Source organism: Gymnoscopelus braueri (genome assembly GCF_963280865.1).
Source record: "Gymnoscopelus braueri genome assembly, chromosome: 23".
NCBI classification, from domain to species: Eukaryota; Metazoa; Chordata; class Actinopteri; order Myctophiformes; family Myctophidae; genus Gymnoscopelus; species Gymnoscopelus braueri.
Genome location: NC_137625.1, coordinates 35,721,734 through 35,742,225, shown reverse-complemented (window position 1 = coordinate 35,742,225; position 20,492 = coordinate 35,721,734). Strand labels below are relative to the sequence as shown.

At 40.9% G+C, this 20,492-nt stretch overlaps 2 protein-coding genes across 2 annotated transcripts in view; both read left to right on the top strand.

The window, feature by feature from the left end:
• Positions 1-423: 423 nt before the first annotated feature.
• Positions 424-10,546, top strand: LOC308079649 (uncharacterized protein; the record flags this gene model as incomplete). Its single annotated transcript, XM_080421199.1, has 8 exons — positions 424-808; positions 1,005-1,161; positions 2,336-2,782; positions 4,449-4,895; positions 5,532-5,789; positions 6,083-6,166; positions 6,570-6,630; positions 7,474-10,546. 8 exons carry the CDS (start codon positions 424-426, stop codon positions 9,118-9,120), a joined length of 3,486 nt encoding a protein of 1,161 aa, XP_080277325.1. The 3' UTR covers positions 9,121-10,546.
• A 2,173-nt stretch (positions 10,547-12,719) lies between these two features.
• Positions 12,720-20,492, top strand: part of cUnh12orf56 (chromosome Un C12orf56 homolog) — a gene marked incomplete at its 3' end in the record, with an annotated part of 25,371 nt that continues 17,598 nt past the window's right edge. Inside the window, exons 1-3 of the mRNA XM_080421198.1 lie at positions 12,720-13,109; positions 16,483-16,678; positions 18,862-18,919. Coding sequence (XP_080277324.1) covers positions 12,882-13,109; positions 16,483-16,678; positions 18,862-18,919 — 482 coding nt within the window. The 5' untranslated portion in view covers positions 12,720-12,881. The remainder of the gene's footprint in view (positions 13,110-16,482; positions 16,679-18,861; positions 18,920-20,492) is intronic.

The window sequence follows — 20,492 nt, the reverse complement described above, 5'->3', positions numbered from 1 at the left end:
CTCTATTAGCTCAATGGTAAAAATGTCAGCACTTGCGCAGGAAACCAGGTTCAAATCCGGGGTAGAAGAGGAAAGTTACATAGTGCAGCTTTAATGTTTTAATATTAATGTAATATTATCATTACATTCTTAGTGTTTGCTATTGATTTCGGGGCCACTTTCAATAACATCGTGGCCCACCAGTGGTCCCCGGTCTACAGGTTGAGAATCACTGCTTTAGCCCAGTTGTTGCTGGGCACAGCACCTCTTGTCTGATTTCCTCTACAGAGAAGAATGGAAGCATCATAAATATTAATCTCTAAAAATAGATTTCTTTCTTTCATTCATGTCAGAGACATAAATAAACAGACATCAGTTTCAAAGAGATCCTGGACCAGCAAGCAGCACAAGTCTTCACCTGTTACACTACATGTTTGTGACAACATGGCGTCTACAAGTCAGTCAGCTCTGGAATACATCAAGAACGCCAGAACGCACCTGGTGAGAGGATTACAGAATCTTTCTGTTATTGTGGAGAATCTGTACCAGAGAGGAGTGTTTACTAAGGATGAGATTTGGAAAATACGGACAGAGAAAGATGACTATGATAAGACAAGAACAATACTGGACTGGGTCACAAACAAAGGGGAGGCAGCCTGCTATGAATTACTGAAGGTCATTCACATAATAACTAGAAAGAGGACCTTCTTAGAGACAGCAGTATCCAAAGAAGGAGCCTCCACCTCCACTCAGAAGAGCAGTTTCGACCTACACCATTGGATCAGCTGCTTTTTTTTCATAGATGATGTGGAAATCAACAATTCTAAAGGTACTGTTTTAATCTAAAATCAGATGGATACAGTGTCCATCCTTGTTTGGTTCTGTTTATGATGCAGAGATCTATAAGTTCATGGTTTCTTTTTTGCATTCAGAATGTGAATATACTTAAGAGTTGTGAGAGTGTTAAAATACAAAGCCAATATAAATGATAAATCATATAAACATGAAGCCACCATCTCCTACAGTCTGGTCCATAGACCCCTCAAAGAGAAAGGTCTCTCTCCTCCTAGAGGCGCTGAAACTCCAGCCAGAGAAGAAACCAGTAAAGCTGACAGGCTGGTCAGATGAAGAGAGTGAAGTGAGGATCTTCCTTCAGTGTCTGCCCTACATCTCACAGCTCAGGTTAATGTGTTTCCTTTCATTGAAGATGTTTATTTTTATTTTATTTTTTAAAAGGATCCCTGGCTAATACGCCAAATATCCCTTAATACATTATAATTGTCCTCTATAACTAGAATGTAAAATTAAAATGTTTATATTTTATTTATTTTAGAAACAGTTAAGTTGTTTTTATTTTCACATGCATTCCATAAATTGCATAGGGCTAGACCACACATGGGCAAATGACATCATAAACTTGTGACGTTTCTAAAATAAATAAAATATTTAAGGTGTTTTACATTTTTATTTTAGTTTTAAAAAGGCAATTATAATGTATTATCCACTTAATACTGAGGACCTGATTCTACAAATGGCTATTTAAATCCTAACAGTTTTCTGAAAAACTGTATCATTTGTTCTCAAACTTTTTCATGTCAAGGACCACCCAAAATTATATATATTTGGCCGCGGATCCCCATCTCAAAATGTTTTGTTCCAGACCCCCAGAAGCAAAGACTTGAGTTAAAAAATGTTTGCTTTAAAAAATATATATTGAAAGATTTGCACACATTTTCAAGATTTCTCTAAAATAGCAGATCTACAAACTCGTAGTGTGGCTCATAGTGACGCGCTATGAGCTTGTATATCTGCTATTTTTGAATAGCCAAAGTATAAAATAATGGTTAAAGTGGTTCAAATCTAAAATGACACAGATGCTTTCCCGGTCTTAATGGGTTACGGCATATTTGCCAGGGATCATTTTAAGATGAGGTATGATTTATGTACTCTTATGTATTTAACCACTTTGAATCTCGTGTCCCTATTTTGGGCATGCCATTATAGGCCCGAAAATATATATATCTAGCAGATCTACAAGCTCACAAAAGTATGAAGTGATGTGTTGTGAGCTTGTAAATCAGCTATCTTCATCACCTTTGAATGATGAAGTATGAAATAGGCTGAAGTGGTTAAAAGGGATTGATTATTTGTAACTTTCGTGATTTTATCCCAGCATCAAATGATACACTATATGTCTTCATAACTTGGTTATTCTTTATGATAGGTTTAGACATTAAGTATATCATACACTTTAAAGTTTCCTTTCATTTTCCACTGACTCTTTAAACTGAAATCTGATACTATACAGTGTTCACATATTTTTATTTGATTTATTTTTTCATTTAAACTGTTGCAGTGTTGCTGATGAATGGTCAGGAATGTCAGCATCAACCAAGTTCCTGGGGAAGCTCATCTGTGAAGCAGCAGAACAGGAAGAAGAAACAGGAGGGAAGATTCTGGAATTGTTGTCTTCTGTGTGTAATTACAAAACATTCCCCTTTATTGACTGGGATGATAATTGGTACCACAGGAAGTATCAATGTAATGTACTACTGGACCTATACTCCTATGTGAAGAACTATGAGACTCAAACAGGCAGAAGTGTTCTTCCAGCATTACAAACAGTTTACCAGTCAGTTCCTACAGTCTGGTCCATAGACCTCTCAGAGAGAATGGTCTCCCTTCTCCTAGAGGTGCTGAAACTCCAACCAGAGAAGAAACCAGTAGAGCTGACAGGCTGCTCAGCTGAAGAGAGTGAAGTGAGGATCTTCCTTCAGTGTCTACCCTACATCTCACAACTCAGGTTAACGTGTTTCCTTTCATTTAATATTTCTCTATGATTGATTGAATACTTTATTAGCAGTTTGCAAAAAAAAGCACAGGAAAGTACAGTTCAATACAAGGTCTGCTAAGAGGATTTTAAACCCAAGAAAGCCTATGGCTTGTTTACATTGGGGTCCTTTGTACTCAATTCATTGAAACATTCATGACAGACAAATATACACTACTATGCAAAACATCATATAAACAGTTTGAAAACAAAAACAAATATGTACAGTAAACATTTTGAGGGGGGGGGGGGGGGGGCTAGGCTTTGACTTTTACAGGAGCCAGTTTCGAATTGCAGCCACCTCTAAGTTCTCTTTTAGAGTAGTTTTGAAGGAGAGTAGGGATTCACACTCCAATCTGGGTTGGACGTGATTAGTGGAGCTCCCTCTGGTGTTGTGATTGTGGACTTGATTGACGTTGGTGAAGTATTTTGACATACATGGGTGTCTTTGTGGTGTAGTGTATCTTGTAGACCAGGCCCATTGCAAGTTGCTGTACTCTGTCCTCTACCCTGAGCCATCCGACCCTAGAAAAGTGAGCAGGGGTTAAATGAGTTGTAGATGTGAGGCCAAGAAGTAGCCTTACCAGTTTGTTTTGGGATGTCTGGAGCCTTATTTTTAAGGCCTTTGTGGTGTTATGGTACCATGAGGTGCATGCATAGTCTTGGATAACCTTGGATAGCCTTGGATGAGTGCTCCTGTTAGAGGGCTCAAAGTCTTCATTTTATACCTATAAAATGAAGAAGACTGTCAGTATGTCCTCCGTCCGTCCCTCAGTCCATTTTTTCTCCTCAGTGGGTTTACCAATCGATCTGAAATGGCACATGTGTATTGATTGGTTTTGATAGCACATAATTAAACTGGATGAAATCTTACCTGGAGGGAAGAGAACAAGTGGTTGACATCAACGGAACCATGTCCTCGTCCCTCCCAGTGAGCTGCGGGGTTCCTCAAGGAAGCATACTAGGGCCGTTACTGTTCCCTCTATACATTAACGACATGAATGCTGCCTGTAACTGCAAATTGTTCCTGTAGGTTGAGGAAGCTCTCAGCTCTGAACTCATCAAGATCCGTACTTGGCTTACCGATAACAAACTGTCACTACACCTTGGTAAAACAGAATCCATTCTCTTTGGGACCAAACATTCCCTCAGTAAGATGAATGTAAATGATTTCAACGTCAAAGTCGATGACACATTACTTAGAATGAGTAAAAACGTCATAAAATGAGTACAAATACCTAAAACTACATCAAATTTGTAAAAATACTGAAAAGCTGTTAAAATTGGTAAAAATACTTAAAAGCTGTTAAAATGTGTAAACATACCGTACTTAATAGTTGGTAAAATCAGTAAAACATAATACGTACAACTTGTTAAAATGAGTAAAAATACTTAGAAGGTTCTTAAAATTGGTAAAAAATACTTAAAGTTGTTAAAATGAGTAAAAGGGTTAGGGTTAGTACCTAGAATGAGTAAAACTACTTAACTGCATACCACGAGTAAAAATACCCAATTCTTTAATTTCCCACTGACTCTTTAAACTGAAATCTGATACAGTGTTGATCGTTTCATTTCATTTTATTATGTTTATGATACAGAGATCAATATTTAATGTTGGTTTTCATTTAATCTTTTGCAGTGTTGCTGATGGAAGGTCAGGAACGTCAGAAAGAAACAAGTTCCTGGGGAAGCTCATCTGTGAAGCAGCAGAACGGGAAGAAGAAACAGGAGAGAAGATTCTGGAGTTGTTGTATTCTGTGTGTAATTACAAAACATTCCCCTTTATTGACTGGTATGATAATTGGTACCACAGGAAGTATCAATGTAATGTACTACTGGACCTATACTCCTATGTGAAGAACTATGAGACTCAAACAGGCAGAGGTGTTCTTCCAGCATTACTACCAGTTTACCAGTCAGTTCCTACAGTCTGGTCCATAGACCTCTCAGAGAGAAAGGTCTCCCTCCTCCTAGAGGTGATGAAACTCCAACCAGAGAAGAAACCAGTAGAGCTGAGAGGCTGGTCAGATGAAGAGAGTGAAGTGAGGATCTTCCTTCAGTGTCTACCCTACATCTCACAGCTCAGGTTAATGCGTTTCCTTTCAGTTAATATTTGTCTATATACAAAAGCCATCCAGATTAGAGATAAGATAATGAGGTATGAATTAATTATGAACTGATTATTTGTCACTTTTTGTGCACTGAATTTCTTTCATTGAAGTGCATAGTGCATCAAATGATACACTATCTGTCTTCATAGCTTGGTTATTATTTATGATAGGTTTAGTATAGTATAGGCTTAGAAAAATGTTTTTAGAAATGTTTTATTTTATTCTGTTTATGATATCCATATTTAATGTTGGTTTTCACTTTGCAGTTTTGCTGATGGAAGGTCAGGAACGTCAGACACAACCGAGTTCAGGTTAATGTGTTTCCTTTAATTTAACATTTGTGTACATTTAAAAGATTTCAGATTTTCTAAAAGATAATGAGGTATGATAATCCACTTTATTTGAACTGATTATTTGTCACTTGCACTGAATTTACAAGAGACAAACATAATTTTATACTAAATGCACAGAATCTGTGTCTGTCTGTCTGTCTGTCTGTCTGTCTGTCTGTCTGTCTGTCTGTCTGTCTGTCTGTCTGTCTGTCTGTCTGTCTGTCTGTCTGTCTGTCTGTCCCATCCATATTTCCACTTCATTCTGCATTTCTTCTCCAGATGCACGATACCCCTCCTTCGCCAGCACCTATCTCTGGTCTCTGAGGACAGTGAAAGGAACCCAGTGATGCGAGCAGGTTCCCTGGCTGGAGAGCTGGACCTCAGTGAGACCAGACTAGATCAGAAAGCCTGTAAGTGTTTGGCCCTGGTTCTGGAACACTCTGAGGGACTGACAAAACTGGACCTCAGTCACTGTCAACTCACTGACCAGCTACTACAAACTCTGCTCTATCAACTGCACAAAGCCCAAGTCCTGGAGTGAGTAGTGAGTAGATAGAATGACATTGTGTGTGTGTGTGTGTGTGTGTGTGTGTGTGTGTGTGTGTGTGTGTGTGTGTGTGTGTGTGTGTGTGTGTGTGTGTGTGTGTGTGTGTGTGTGTGTGTGTGCGTGCGTGCGTGCGTGCGTGCGTGCGTGCGTGCGTGCGTGCGTGCGTGCGTGCGTGCGTGCGTGCGTGCGTGCGTGCGTGCGTGCGTGCGTGCGTGCGTGTGTTTGTACATACATGAGGTACTAATCTATTCCTTTGTTCATTCTCTTCCTTGTGTTGTTGTAGTCTGAGTCACAATAATCTCACTGATGCTCTAACAGACAGATTACTCCTGCTTCTCTCCATCAATACCTCCATCCAAACTGTACGGTGAGTAGAATGGACTTACACTTCAAGATAATCGGGGTGATTTTGGGTCGTAAACAACAAAGGCGTCAAAGATCCAATCTTAACCCTCTGGAGTTTCTCACAATTTTCAAACACGTTTGATATTTATCTGGATTGCCACTGTCTGGATACCCTATAGGTGGGGTTGGTGAAAGGGCCTTTCTGTGTGGAGTTTGCATGTTCTCCCCATGTCCCCTAGGGTGGGTACCCTCACTAAAAACATGCAGTAATCCTGGTCTCTATACTGCCTCCCCCTAATCAGCAATATTGCATTATTAATAGAATAACTTATTGTTCTCAGGTGTGTTGATCAGTCATCAACATGGTTTACTACACACATCAAACCTGTTGAAGTAAAATGTTTCTTCCTTTGATGTCTTCCCAGACTCTTCAACAACTGCTTCAAGGACACGACACCTTTCCTGAAAGACAAACGCTTTGAAATGGTACTCATAGTACTTTTGATCATTGTACTTGTTTAATAATATATTTATTGGAAGCAAGTACAATGAGGTGCACCCCATGTTCACTTAATTAACGTGATTCTTTTTAATACCTTTTGATACCACATTGGAATGCAATCTAATACAAATTTCATTGTCATATTTGTCAGAGAATTACAGAATACCAGTAGGAACTATAAGGCCTGCAATTTTTATTAAAGGTTTCATGACTTTCAGTTTTACCACACATTAAAAGTCTTTGTCATGGTCCTTCAAACGTGTATAGAAAGTTTTAACAAAAAATTCCACTCCATTGATCCATGGCAGTGGCAGGTGTTTTTCTCTCACATTTCTAAAGCCTTTTCAACTGCAATGAAAAAAGAAATCTTTGCCTGCGGGTGTCGCTGGTGAGGGATTTTGCCTGTCAATCATCGCCTCTGCTCCGCCCCCCCCCCCCAAAGGAAAGGATAGGGGAGGGGAGGGGAGGGGCGAGGAGGAGAGTGGGCGGGATTAATCGGCTGTGACCTCACTGCAGAAGGGCCGAGCTCAGATTACTTTTCAGCCTAATTATTCCGAAAACCCCCGACCACAGAAAATCCACTGAATGTTCAAAGTTCAAATTTTTTGGGTGTAATTGAGGTCATAAAACCCCCAAAAAAACATTAAAAAAAAAAAAAAAGGGGAAATGAATGTCAGTCAGGAATCACACAGCAGTCAGCAGGGAGTAGCATTTGGAGAGCTGGTGCTGTAGAACTAAGAGTAGTCTTATTTGGTTCATATTTATTTGTTTATTTAATATCCATGATTTGATTTAATGATCCCTTTTCTCTTTTTTTGCATGGTGAGATGCAAGCTGATTCTGATCATCATGGTGGTGATGTGGCATCCATAACTCCATACCAGAAACTGCTTGAAGGTCCCTCATTACAAGATTCTCCGCAGGAAATAGTTCCACCCTCTGTTGCTATAGTGTCTCTCCATCCCCCCATGTTGCCTTCCCCATCACAACAGCCCTCCCAACATTCCCCAGAAGAAATGGCATGTGACACAGCCTGTGATTTCTCAACCACAGACCATCCTGTTACAGGGTCACTGTCCTCTCCACATCTTTCATTGGAGCCCCAAGGTGAAACTGATCTTAGTAGATGCTTCAGTGGTTTGAGGATGGGAGAATCCAGCTCCCTGCCTCTTTCTCACAGCTTACCCTCACTGAGCCAAATTCCATGCATTGAGAGCAAGGCAGGTTTCAGAGCAAAGCGGTCCCACAGTTTAAATGATGTTACACTATTGGACAAAACACAGAAAATTACACCTGACATCATTGTTGTAGAAAACAAGGAAAACTACTGGTTCCACTGCACCCAAGCAGGACTGTTCCAATGCAACGTGACCGACCTGGTGTTTAAGATGGAGACAGAGACAGATGTGACTTACAGGACTGTCCCTTGGAACCGAAGGCTTCAAGCCCAGCTTGGCAAGAGGCCTGCAGGACCACTGTTTGACATCAAATGTCCTCCGGGGTCTGTGTGTCAGTTACACCTTCCACACTGTGAGATCCTCTCCATGGGTGGAGGCAAGTCCTTGTATGTTGTCCATGTTTTGGATGATGGCATTGAGTTCATCAAGCCCGATGTGATCACAGAAACTCATGTCATCATAAATATAACTGCATTTTCGCCCCTTGGTGTCGTAATTACAGGTGTAAAAGAGTTGGTAAATTATTTTTTCAGCAGCCCGGCCCCCAGTCCCCCCAGTCCTATCCGAGCATTGGTTTTGCCCTTTTATACACCACCAAACGATGATAATGCACGTTCAATCCTGAAAATATTGCTGCTTCCTGGGAACGTTGTGCTGGATGAAGTGCTGAACATAAGGAGGAAGAGGCATGGAGAAGAGATTTACATTGAAGTCCCTCCATGTGAACTAATCCCAAAGCAAGAATACACCCTCTCCACTTCCCCTCAAGAAGATTCCATCATAATTCAACCAAAGAAGGCAAAATTTGAAGTTGATGAAGCTTCCTATACCAATTATATGGCAACATTTGACGTGATCTCAAAGGAAAGGTTTAGGAATGATGTTAGGCTGCTTCTTAAGCCCCTTTCCCACTCCCATGAAATGCCTGTTGTAGACAGTAACACATCAGACAGTGCATGGGAATGCTATGTACCCCTTTCAGTTCCTGCTTTAAGAAGACAACAAGATCAGCGCACACTGAGCCGTCCAGTTGAAGACAGACTGTTTTTTGTGCAGAGCAGCTTAATCGAAAGCATTTCAGGTCCCAGTCTCAAATGCATCGTGGACAAACTTTTTGAGAAGAGGGTGTTAACCGACTCTGAGCAGGAAGAGGCCAATGGAATGCAGGCGAAGGAAGACAAGACACGTTTTGTCATCAATACAGTGAGGAGAAAAGGATCTGCTGCAAGTTCATGCATGATATCGATTCTCTGTGATATCGACCCATTCCTAGCTGGACATCTTGGGTTGATGTAAAATTGTACCGATGGACTTCAGTAACTAGTCAACATCCTGCCTTTCCTTCAATAAGGGTCCATTTGGTTACATTTGTATGCTCTCTGAGATATCAATAGATGAATGAACACTGGATATTTCAAGTGCCCCTTTCCCACTCCCATGAAATGCCTGTTGTAGATAGTAACACCTCAGACAGTGCTTGGGAACATTTTGTATCCCTTAAGAAGACAACAAGTTGAGCACACACTGAGTCTTGAAGTGAAAGACAGACTGTTTTCTGTGCGGAGCAGCTTCATCGACAGCATTTCAGCTCCCAACCTCAAATGTGTCGTGGACAAATTTTTCGAGAAGAGGATGCTAACTGAAGTTGAGCGGGAGACGGCTGAAGGGATGCAGGGGAAACATGAGAAGGCAACTTTGGTCATCAATACAGTGAGGAAGAAAGGAGCTGTTGCAAGTGCAAGCCTGACATTGATTCTCTGCTAAATCGACCCACTCCTCTATTGGGTTGACGTAAAACTGTACTAATACCGGTACAAAGAGAAGTCCAACGCGCTTCACCCAGTTAAAGGTAGAAGGGCTTGGTGCTCATAATTTTACCCTGAGGAAGACGCAAGTCGATAGTCAGTCACAAAATAAGAAATACTTGCAGACCCAATCAAGTGCTCCAGTATTTTATTTGGGTAGTCTCTCCTGAAGTGCCCACTGCCCAGGTATTTTTCCTTTGTACTTAAAATGTCTTCAGTAACTAGTCAACATCCTGCCTTTCCTTCCATAAGGGTCCATTTGGTTACATCTGCATGCTCTCTGATATACCATCTCTGATATGAATGAACACTGGGGATTTTATAAAGACAGCTGGATCTACTGTATATCCACAACCAAGTGACTTTCAGGCAGTCCGCACGGGGCTAGAGTTAATTCATCACTGGGCTACAGGCTACAATCGCAAGGCTACTGACATGAATAATCTTCATGTCGTCAAAAAAGAAATCACAATTAACTAATCCTATTTTGTGAAATGCAATGTTGTCCATCTCACTTCTACAAACTCTGCTACCAACTCTCCAAGTAGGCCTCTCCCACATTACATCCTTAAACTCATGTCATCTATGTCTGCATCTCAAACTTTATAATACTGTATATAACACAATCCAAGCAATGCTATACATTTTGCTGTATATAGCCTACAGTAGGTTCAGGAATAGTTACAGAATGTGCATCTTTGATTTTGACAGTCTTGGTAAGATTCAAATGGATTACCAAATGTAATTGAATAAAACACTGGCTGATAATTCAGTGGTCTGAAAGCACATCAATTAGATTTTAAAAAAGTAGTATTTAAGTAATGATTACAGCGAAGACCTGCTCTATGTATGAAATTGACTTGCCTTGGACGATGGGAGGGAAAACAACTGGCAACGGTTGAGATGGGATAATGTTGTTTACTGTATAGTAGTGTATATATATCTCATAAACGTGACCTTGGATTTAATCTCTGTGTCTTGTATACTTAATTGTAAAGCTGCCATTTTGGCCAGGTCTTGCTGGAAAAGGAGATCTTTCTCTACCTACCTGGGAGCTTAGTTCATGACTTTTCTAATCCACTAGAGGGTGCTATAACCCTGTTACAATTCAATTCAATTCAATTCAAAGGGCTTTATTGGCATGAGAAAACATACGTTTACATTGCCAAATGTGTTACACTAAACTGCTAAACTACTGACCACTGGAGCAGACTGCACAAAGATGTGAACATACATAAAACACACTCACATCAGCTCTTATATTCATAGGCCTATAATACTTCTTGTTTTGGTTGATTGTGTATTTTTTGGTGTACGGACCAATACTGTTGAAAATTACAGTAGCCTATCACACCACAGGCTAAAGATATTTTAACTTTGAGAGTGCTGAAAAGGGCAAAAAAAAGGCAAACTCTATGGACTAGAGCTAAAGTAAAAATTGCTCAATATTGTACTTAGGTACAGTACTTGAGTAAAGGTACTATTAGTTACTTTACATTATAACTCTATGGTCTGGTCAGCTTCTAAAGTGCGTATGTCTGGGAGCCATTCAGCAGTTGCTCTCATCAGCTCAGCAGCCAATGAGAGGAGTCTGTGTGTCTGAACGCACCGTGGGTGGGATGGTTGACGGTGCCGCTGTGTTGCCATGTCTGCTTATTATAAGCGACTTTGGGCTTGTTCTTTTCTGTTTTGCCAATCACTTGTAAATATTGGTAGTTTTGGGTTGTGTTTTTTTTTTTTGGGGGGGGGGGGGGGGGGGGTAGTTGCTTATTTAGGCTTGCTTCCATATTTTTTTATTATAGTTTAAACCAGTGGTTCAAACATTTTCATGTCAAGGACGAAGGACTCCCAAATTAATGTGCATTTGTCTGTGGACCTAGCCTGACACTCAGCCTGAATTTTCATTTCGTTTCACTCCATAGCGATTTCAGTGGCTGGAGCCAGGCTACCGTGGACCCCAGTCTGAAATCCTTTTGTCCCAGGGACCCCCGTACCAGATTTGTGTTGTTAAAATGTTATGTCAATGTCAAGAATGTTCACAAAAAATATATATAAAATAAAAATAGCCAATCTACAAGTTGTGTGCTTGTAGATCGGCTATTTTGTGCTCATGTGGCATAGCAGTGGTGGCTATTTTGTGGTGCCACAGATCGAAAGCCCATTATTATTTATTTTATTTTAATAATTCATAGATATTGTATATTGTCTGAAATAAATTGGTTTTCGATCCATCACCCTGTCGCTTCTTTTGGCCTTGTTGTCATAGAACTGCTTTGCTTAATTCTCTCGCAGTATCTGGCAACACAGCTTGGAGACGCACGTTAACCTCTTGGCTGCTTCTGGAGCGTCTCAGAGCAGAGGAGACAGGAGAGCGAGAGACACAACTAAAGATGTAGAATGAACGCAACTACGAGTAGATAAAGATAAAGATGTAGATGTAATGGACAAGTTCAACTCCAGGCTCACCTGGACCGCTGTAAACAACTAACAACTGGTTTAGTAATAGTTTATAGGTTGTTTTTTATTTTGTTATTTAAAGTTGCGTCAAATGCGCGTCGGTTAAGCCTGTGTGCTGTGTGTTAACTGACCTCTCAGTCTCAGCATGTCCAGGACGGGTCCGGGTTCTGTGGTTCTGTGGTTGTGACTGTGTTAACTTGGGGTTCTGGTTCGGGTTCGGCGGGTCTGCGGTTGTGTGTGTATTAACCAGCGGTGTAAAGTAACTAAGTACATTTACTTAAGTAGGCCTAATGTACTTAATTAAACATTTTAGGTACTTTTGCTTTACTGGAGTATTTCCAGTTTGCTATAGGCTACTTTAACTTTTACATCTCAGAGACAAATATTGTACTTTTTACTCCACTACAATTATTAGAAAACTTTAGTTAGGCCTACTATAGTTTGTAGATTTGAATTGTTATTACAAAACATTATCTGCAGCCCTATTTAAATGTTGGCTATTTGATGCTTTGTGGGCTTGTAAAACTAAAAAAATAACTTGTGAAACGGGACATTCTGCATAATGACTACTTTTACTTTTGATACTTTAAGAATATTTTGATACCAATACTTTTGTACTTTTACTGATGTACATTTTGAATACCGGACTTTTACTTGTAACAGAGTATTTCTCCAGTACAGTATTGATACTTTTACTTAAGTAAAAAATGTAGTACTTTTTCCACCACTGGTGTTGGGGTTCGGCGGGTGTGCGTGCGTGTGTGTGCGTGTTAAACTGTCAACTGGACATCATCAATGGCCCGGCGGAACAGCAAGCTGGACTCTTTCCTCAAGAGGCACGCGGACAGGGGCGTGTATGAGCGCGTGCGCGCCTATGAACCGTGCGTGGTGAAGTCCGAGCGCGCGCGCCGGCCGGCGTACATGCACGTGGTCCTGAGCGACGAGTGCGTATACCTGGCGCAGTACCCGCCGCGCACGCTCACCGTGGCCGTGCACTTCAGCCAGGTGCTGCACATCCAGCTGGTGGGTGGAGCTTGATTACTTTCTATTTGTGTGTGTGTGTGTGTGTGTGTGTGTGTGTGTGTGTGTGTGTGTGTGTGTGTGTGTGTGTGTGTGTGTGTGTGTGTGTGTGTGTGTGTGTCTATATTTGAATGATTGAATACTTTATTAGACAGAAAATGTAAACAGCACGTGGTAGGCCTACAGTCAGACATTAAGGCTAAAAGGGTAACACAAAGAAGGCCTGGGGACTTGTTTCCATTGTGGTCCGTGTATTCAATTCATCATGGTCCTATGTATTCAATTCATCATGTTTCCATAGTGGCCCTATGTATTCAATTCATCATGTTTCCATTGTGGTCCTATTTATTCTGGGATGAACATTCGGCAAAAATAAAGCAGATGGACAAGCTCGTCACGTCTGTGAGCTTGTAGATCAGATATTTTTTGGCAAAGATATTTGTTGTGTAGAGGTACATACTGAAATACTGGCACACCTACAGAGCCCTGGGGGACCCCGGTCAACTAAGTAGGCTACTGTATAATAGTATAGGGTTAAATGGAATGGTTACCACCTACCAACAATTCTATATTTCCTAATTCACACTCTATGAAACAGATTTTCGCCTTCATTAAAAAATAAAACAAATGAACACAAATTCAATCATGGTGGAGTCTCCCGTCGATCCGACGGATGAGTAGACAGGCAGTTATTTCCTCTTAGAGTGGTTCCTCATGTGGGAGCGTAGCCCTATCCCTGGGACACACAGTCTTCCACAGATACTGCAGGGAGTTTTGTCCTGTGTTGAGGTGAGAGGTCTACGTTTCCTATGGTCTCTCTTGTCTTGGATTGATGCCGCTCTTGCCTGTTCGAAAAAGTCTCAATGCCTTGGGTAACTTGGTGCCTCCACCTTTCCCTGTCGGCAGCTTTATCATACCATTTTGCTGCATCAATGTTGCAGCTCCAGGGTTACTGGAGGGGGTTGCAAATGGTTCCAAATGGACCCTTACAGTTCTCTAACTGTGAGAGTGTACAAATGAGTTATGATGGTCCTTGAAATTAAAACTGGTATTGTAATTGTATAGCAGGCGTAAAGTTCACGTACCAGCTCTGACAGTGTAAAAAAAAAACTGTTCCAAATCAAATGTGATGGAACCAATTCCGGTTCCTCAATGTTGGATCCGGTTCCTCTGGTTCCGGATCCCAACCCTATCCCCATCAGACAGCAGAATGGAGGCAGATCACTGTCATAGACTCCAGGTTCCATTCATCCCAGCAGGAGTCCATAGTTTATATTCACTGTAATATTTCAAAAAACAATTAGGAAACCATCTTTCTCAGAATAGCTCTCACCTAAGCCTAGAAACCAGATGAATTTGCCACAGCTAAATATCCCTCACCCACACTGACCAGTGTTGCCATGTCCGCTTATTATAAGCGACTTTGGGCTTCTTTGCCTGAAAAGTCAATTGTAAATGTTGGTAGTTGCGGTGTTTTGGGCTTGTTTTAGATCGGCGTGTGTGTGTGTGTGTGTGTGTGTGTGTGTGTGTGTGTGTGTGTGTGTGTGTGTGTGTGTGTGTGTGTGTGTGTGTGTGTGTGTGTGTGCGCGTGTGGCATAGTTGCTTCTTTTGGGCTTGTTTCTCTCGCAAAATCTGGCGACAGTGACCCTTCTGTCTGCTGCGTTTAACCACATAATTATGACTATTTTATACTTAGCCGTACGGCCCTGTTGCACAGCCAATATAACCCATCTACATGTAAATATACTTTCATTGCTCCTAGTATTTATAATGTTTTGGATACCGTAGTTGTATGTCTTGATGATTTGAATACATAGGACCACAATGGAAACAACCATAGAGTTATAAAGGACACATTCAGATTAGATAAGCGTTATAAAGGAACACATTCAGATTAGATTAGAGTTATAAAGGAACACATTCAGATTAGATTAGAGTTATAAAGGAACACATTCAGATTAGATTAGAGTTATGAAGGAACACATTCAGATTAGATTACAGTTGTAAAGGAACACATTCAGATTAGATTAGAGTTATGAAGGAACACATCCAGATTAGATTAGAGTTATAAAGGAACACATTCAGATTAGATTAGAGTTGTAAATGAACACATTCAGATTAGAGTTATAAACGAACACATCCAGATTAGATTAGCGTTATAAAGGAACACATTCAGATTAGATTAGCGTTATAAAGGAACACATTCAGATTAGATTAGCGTTATAAAGGAACACATTCAGATTAGATTAGAATTATGAAGGAACACATCCGGATTAGATTAGAGTTATAAAGGAACACATTCAAATCAGATTAGAGTTAAATAGCACTGTGAAGTGTTAACGGCGTCTAAAGCCTGTAATATCTCTCTAAGGTTATGTTACGTATAAGTCAAAAGGTGACATGTTTTCCCAGGCTCATTCAGTAATCAGTTAATCCTGTCTGCATTTACACTGTTGGATCGCTGCCTGCGTCAGTCCCTACTTGGACTCTTAAAGTGCCTTTCCGCTACGGTTTTGAGCGCATTTTTTAATAGTTCAAATAGCCGATCTACAAGCTCACATCGTGTAGATGTAGATCGGATATTTTCACTATTTTAAAATGTTTTTCAAAATAGTAAGAAATGCTGAAAATGTTTAGCCATAAGGGTTAAGGCAAGATATAGGGCCCTAAAGTCTATATCCCCCATTCATGGCTCTTAAAAGGTTTTAAATGGAACCATCTTAGATAGTTATTTATTAACATATTTTATCCAAAGTCGCTTGACATAAAGAAAAGGAAAGAACCAACTTTATTAAGAAAGAAAAAAAAGATAAGTGCTAGATTAAAATGACAAAAGTTTAAGCATGGGTTTGGGAGACATCTTCCAGGCAGGCCTTAACCTGGAACCCTCAGGGGAAAAGAAACCCAGGAAGACCCAGAAACAGCTGGAAAAGGTCTGTCGAGGCTCAGGGAAAAAGGAACATCTTGGAAGGAAGCAGAAAAAAAAGTTAAATACTGTAATCAGTCATGAATCACAGAGCTCAAGCTGTGCTGCTCACTTGGCACGTGTCTAACCAGAGATAACACCGGAATTAAATTAACCCATTAAGGCCTGAGGTTCTGATTCTGCAAAATGTCTTCTAAAATTCTAAATAAATAAAAAAAATGTTTTCTGAAAAACGTATGTTGTTATATCAGTGGTTCTCAAACTTTTTCATGTCAAGGACCACCAAAATGATATGTATTTGGCTGCGGACCCCCATCTGAAAATATCTTGTTCCAGGGACCCCCAGAAGTAAAGATTTGAGTTACAAATGTAAATCGGCAACCCTTTTTTGCTTAAAACTTAACAAAAGTATTCAATCAATCAATGACATCCCTCTCTTCGTCCTCTCAGGTGAATGACATCCCGGTCTTCCTCAGTGGGCGGGACAGAGAACACTGTCAACACATACGAGTCGTCTACACCACCACCACCAAACCCGCTGCCAAGAGAGACGATTGGCTGAGGAGGGGAAAGGGGGCACGGCTTCCTACGACAGCCCCGCCTCCTCAGAGAAACCACCAGCTCCCTGTCCCACCGACCCTGAAAGGTAAAGAAAAAAAACTGTGTGTGTGTGTGTGTGTGTGTGTGTGTGTGTGTGTGTGTGTGTGTGTGTGTGTGTGTGTGTGTGTGTGTGTGTGTGTGTGTAAACGCTTTGCTCAATAGAGCAAACAACAATTTCCCAGCTTTCGTTACACCAATCCAAAGGCTTTAGGGCGCTCCTTCGTAGAAACAGGTTTACAGGCGTAAAGAAGTGGGCTCTGTCCCCAAAGGTTTGTTAGGTTCTACCAACTGCTCTGCATTTAGAAGACCCCAGACATGATTGGTAGGCAGAGATCTCTTTGATTGTCCCGCAACATATGACTAGCTGGTAGGTAGCCAACCTTTGCTGGTTGGTCGGTAACCAGCCTCTGCTTGTTGGAAACCAGTCTGCTGTTTAAGGATCCCTGGCTAATAAGCCTTATGTGCCGTAATACATTATAATTGCCCTATATAACTATTTTTTTTAAATTTAAAACACCTTAAATATTTTAGAAATAGTTAATCTTTCACTCAATAGGGACAACTCCTGTCGCAAGTTAATGTCATTTGTCCATGTGTGGTCCAGCGCTATGGAATGTATGGGATGGATGTGCAAATAAAAAGTATTTAAAATATTGCTTTGATGCTCATATTAACCTTAGGAAGTATTAAGTCGTTTTTTATTTAGCACATGCATTTCATGCATTCCATAGGGCTGTACCACGCATGGACAATGACATCATCAACTTGCGACAGGAGCAGCCCCTATTGTGTGGAAGACGTACTATTTCTAAAATAAATAAAATATTTAAGGTGTTTTTCATTTCTAATTTTAGTTGCATAGGGCAATTATAATGTATTGGCATATATATGTATATATATATATATCCTTTTAGCCACTCTCTGCTGTTCAGCAGGCAACCTTTACTGTTCAGTGCCAACTGAACTTGAGCTGAGTTGAAAATCAGACAGGATTAGGAGCTTATCGTGTGTGTGTGTGTGTGTGTGTGTGTGTGTGTGTGTGTGTGTGTGTGTGTGTGTGTGTGTGTGTGTGTGTGTGTGTGTGTGTGTGTGTGTGTGTGTGTGTGTGTGTGTGTGTGTGAGAGAGAGCCTACATGGATAGAAGCTGCTTAAAGGGCAAGACCACCAGAAGTATGGGTTGTGTAGTTACAGTACCTTGCCATTGATTAGAAATTGATCATTCAAAATATGCCCCTCATTAGCTTACATTGTACGGTAAAGCAGCTTTCAAAGTCACACTTTTAGCACGTAAACAAAAACAATGCTGATTCAGACAAAATAGAACATCACTAAACCCAGTACTTGGGGGGGGGGGGGGGCAGGAGTGTGTGTGTGTGCAGACAATAAACGCCTCAACAGACCATTAACAACAGACATTCCACACTGCAGTGAGGTGCATGTGTGTTTCTTTCTCTTTCTTTCTTTCTTGTCGTCTACAGTATTCAGTTGTTAGTAACTAAACAAGAGCTATCGCCTTCTACGTCTCGACATCAGACCTGCAGACCCCCATTTGAAAATATCTTGCGCCGGGGATGGACCCCCCAGGGACCCCCCCAGTCCCGCAAGCCTAGGGACCCCCATAGCAGAAGATGTGTTGTTAGATTAGATTTAGTACACACACAAAAAAGAAACCTCCTGCCTTGAGAAATGGTTGGACACTTTTTCATGTGCTCCCACATTTTAACCTCAGCTATTTGTCTTCCTGTTGTGGATGTGTATGTTCTGTACAAGCCCCCAGAACCCAGTGGTTTCATTGAAGCCAAATGGACATGCTGGCCATTTGAGGTATTGCAGGTGTGGCCAATGTATATGTACGAGCCCATGGTGCTCCAGTGTCGTCACTGAGGACCCAAATAGGCCGCGCCCATCACATTTTCCAATACGTTTCCAACCCGGAAGAAGGGTTCAATTGGGCCCATGCGCTGGGTGAGCAACTCAATGCAAGTGGATGGGAGGCGATATCCGGTGCCCTCTCTATTATTTTTAACTCTATGGTTCTGTATTTGATGCTTTTTTGTGTTTTTACTTTGATGTCTTTTGTGTACAATTTTATTGCTGTGCAGCACTTTGGACGGCTTGTTTGTAAATGTGCTTTATAAATAGAATTGACTCGATGCTCTCTCTCTCTCTCTCTCTCTCTCTCTCTCTCTCTCTCTCTCTCTCTCTCTCTCTCTCTCTCTCTCTCTCTAGGGGTGTCCTCTCTGCTTTCTGACAACAGGTGGAGGATAACACCTGAACCCCTGCAGAGGTGAGTGTTTCACTCTATCTATCTGTCTGTCTGTCTGTCTGTCTGTCTGTCTGTCTGTCTGTCTGTCTGTCTGTCTGTCTGTCTGTCGCACACACACGCACGCACGCACGCACGCACGCACACACGCACACACGCACACACACACACACACACAATACTTACACCAACATTGCTGGTTTGAAATTTGACCTGCCATTATTTAGTTTTCACCTAGATTTCAGTTTGTCCTAGGGTAAATTATTAAAGTACCCCTATCATAATAAATAAAAGCAAAGTAATTCAATTTGTTTTAAAGTATAGTTCCCCCTGATGCAAGACGTGCAATCAGTGGTGTAAAGTAACTAAGTACATTTACTCAAGTACTGTATTTTTACTTTACTGGAGTATTTCCAATTCTCAGTACTTTTACTTATATATATAAAATATTGTACTTTGTACTCCACTACAATTATTTGAAAACTTTAGTTACTAGTTACTTTGTAGATTTTGATTATTATTAGGAGTCTGGGGAACAAAATCATGTTCCAGTGCAACAATTTGCCGATTTCTCAGATACTGGCCAAAAAAAATACAAACACATGATTTCCCAAGAAGCTACAGTTGATTTGACATACAGTATGTATGACACCATGTTTATGTGGTGCGATTAACTGTGGAAGGAGTAGTGTGGCAAAAAATGTCAGCCGTGCAAAGAAAATATGACTGGTCTCCTGAAGGCACTAATAATATGTCTGTCTGGGATGTTTCTGTTTGACTGTTATTCACTGCTCTATTGTGCCCTGCACCACCATCCATCCATCCATCCATCCATCCATCCATCCATCCATCCATCCATCCATCCATCCATCCATTCATGCATTCATTCATTCATTACACCAGGGGTCTTCAACGTTTTTCAGGCCAAGGACCCCTTAGCTGAGACAAAGATGAAGCAGGGACCTCCACTACATGCATAAAATTGTGTTGCAGATTAAACCCTTTCAAAGATTTCATAGTTTAGCCTCATAGACTTGGATTCATGTTAATGTGTATTTTCAGACATTTAACCACGTGAACCCTCAATACCGCTGTACATGGTTCACTCTTTTTTTCATCCTCCACACCAAATCTCTTTGTTGAAAATAGCCAAAATGGCTATGTTCCCCTCAGAATAGGGATGCTGGGGTTCAAGTGGTTAATGTAAAAAAAAAAAAGTTCCTATCACACAAACATTTGACGGCCCCCGCTGTAGTAACTCAGGAACCCCTATAGGGGTCCCGGACCCCCTGTTGAAGACCCATGCATCAGCGCACACAGCTGATGTCTTGTATGATTTAACATGGACGTAAAAAGAAAAAGAAATCGAGCGATGAAGACATTTCAAGATATGTCGTCTTGGACATGAGATTTTATCCTCTTTTCTTCTCTCCGACTCGTTTTTTATTAATCATTATTTAGAATGCTTTATTGGCATCGTTAGACTTAATGTCTGCCAAGACAGGAACACAACAGCTCCAAACCTGAGAGAAGTCTGTCTGTCTGTCTGTCTGTCTGTCTGTCTGTCTGTCTGTCTGTCTGTCTGTCTGTCTGTCTG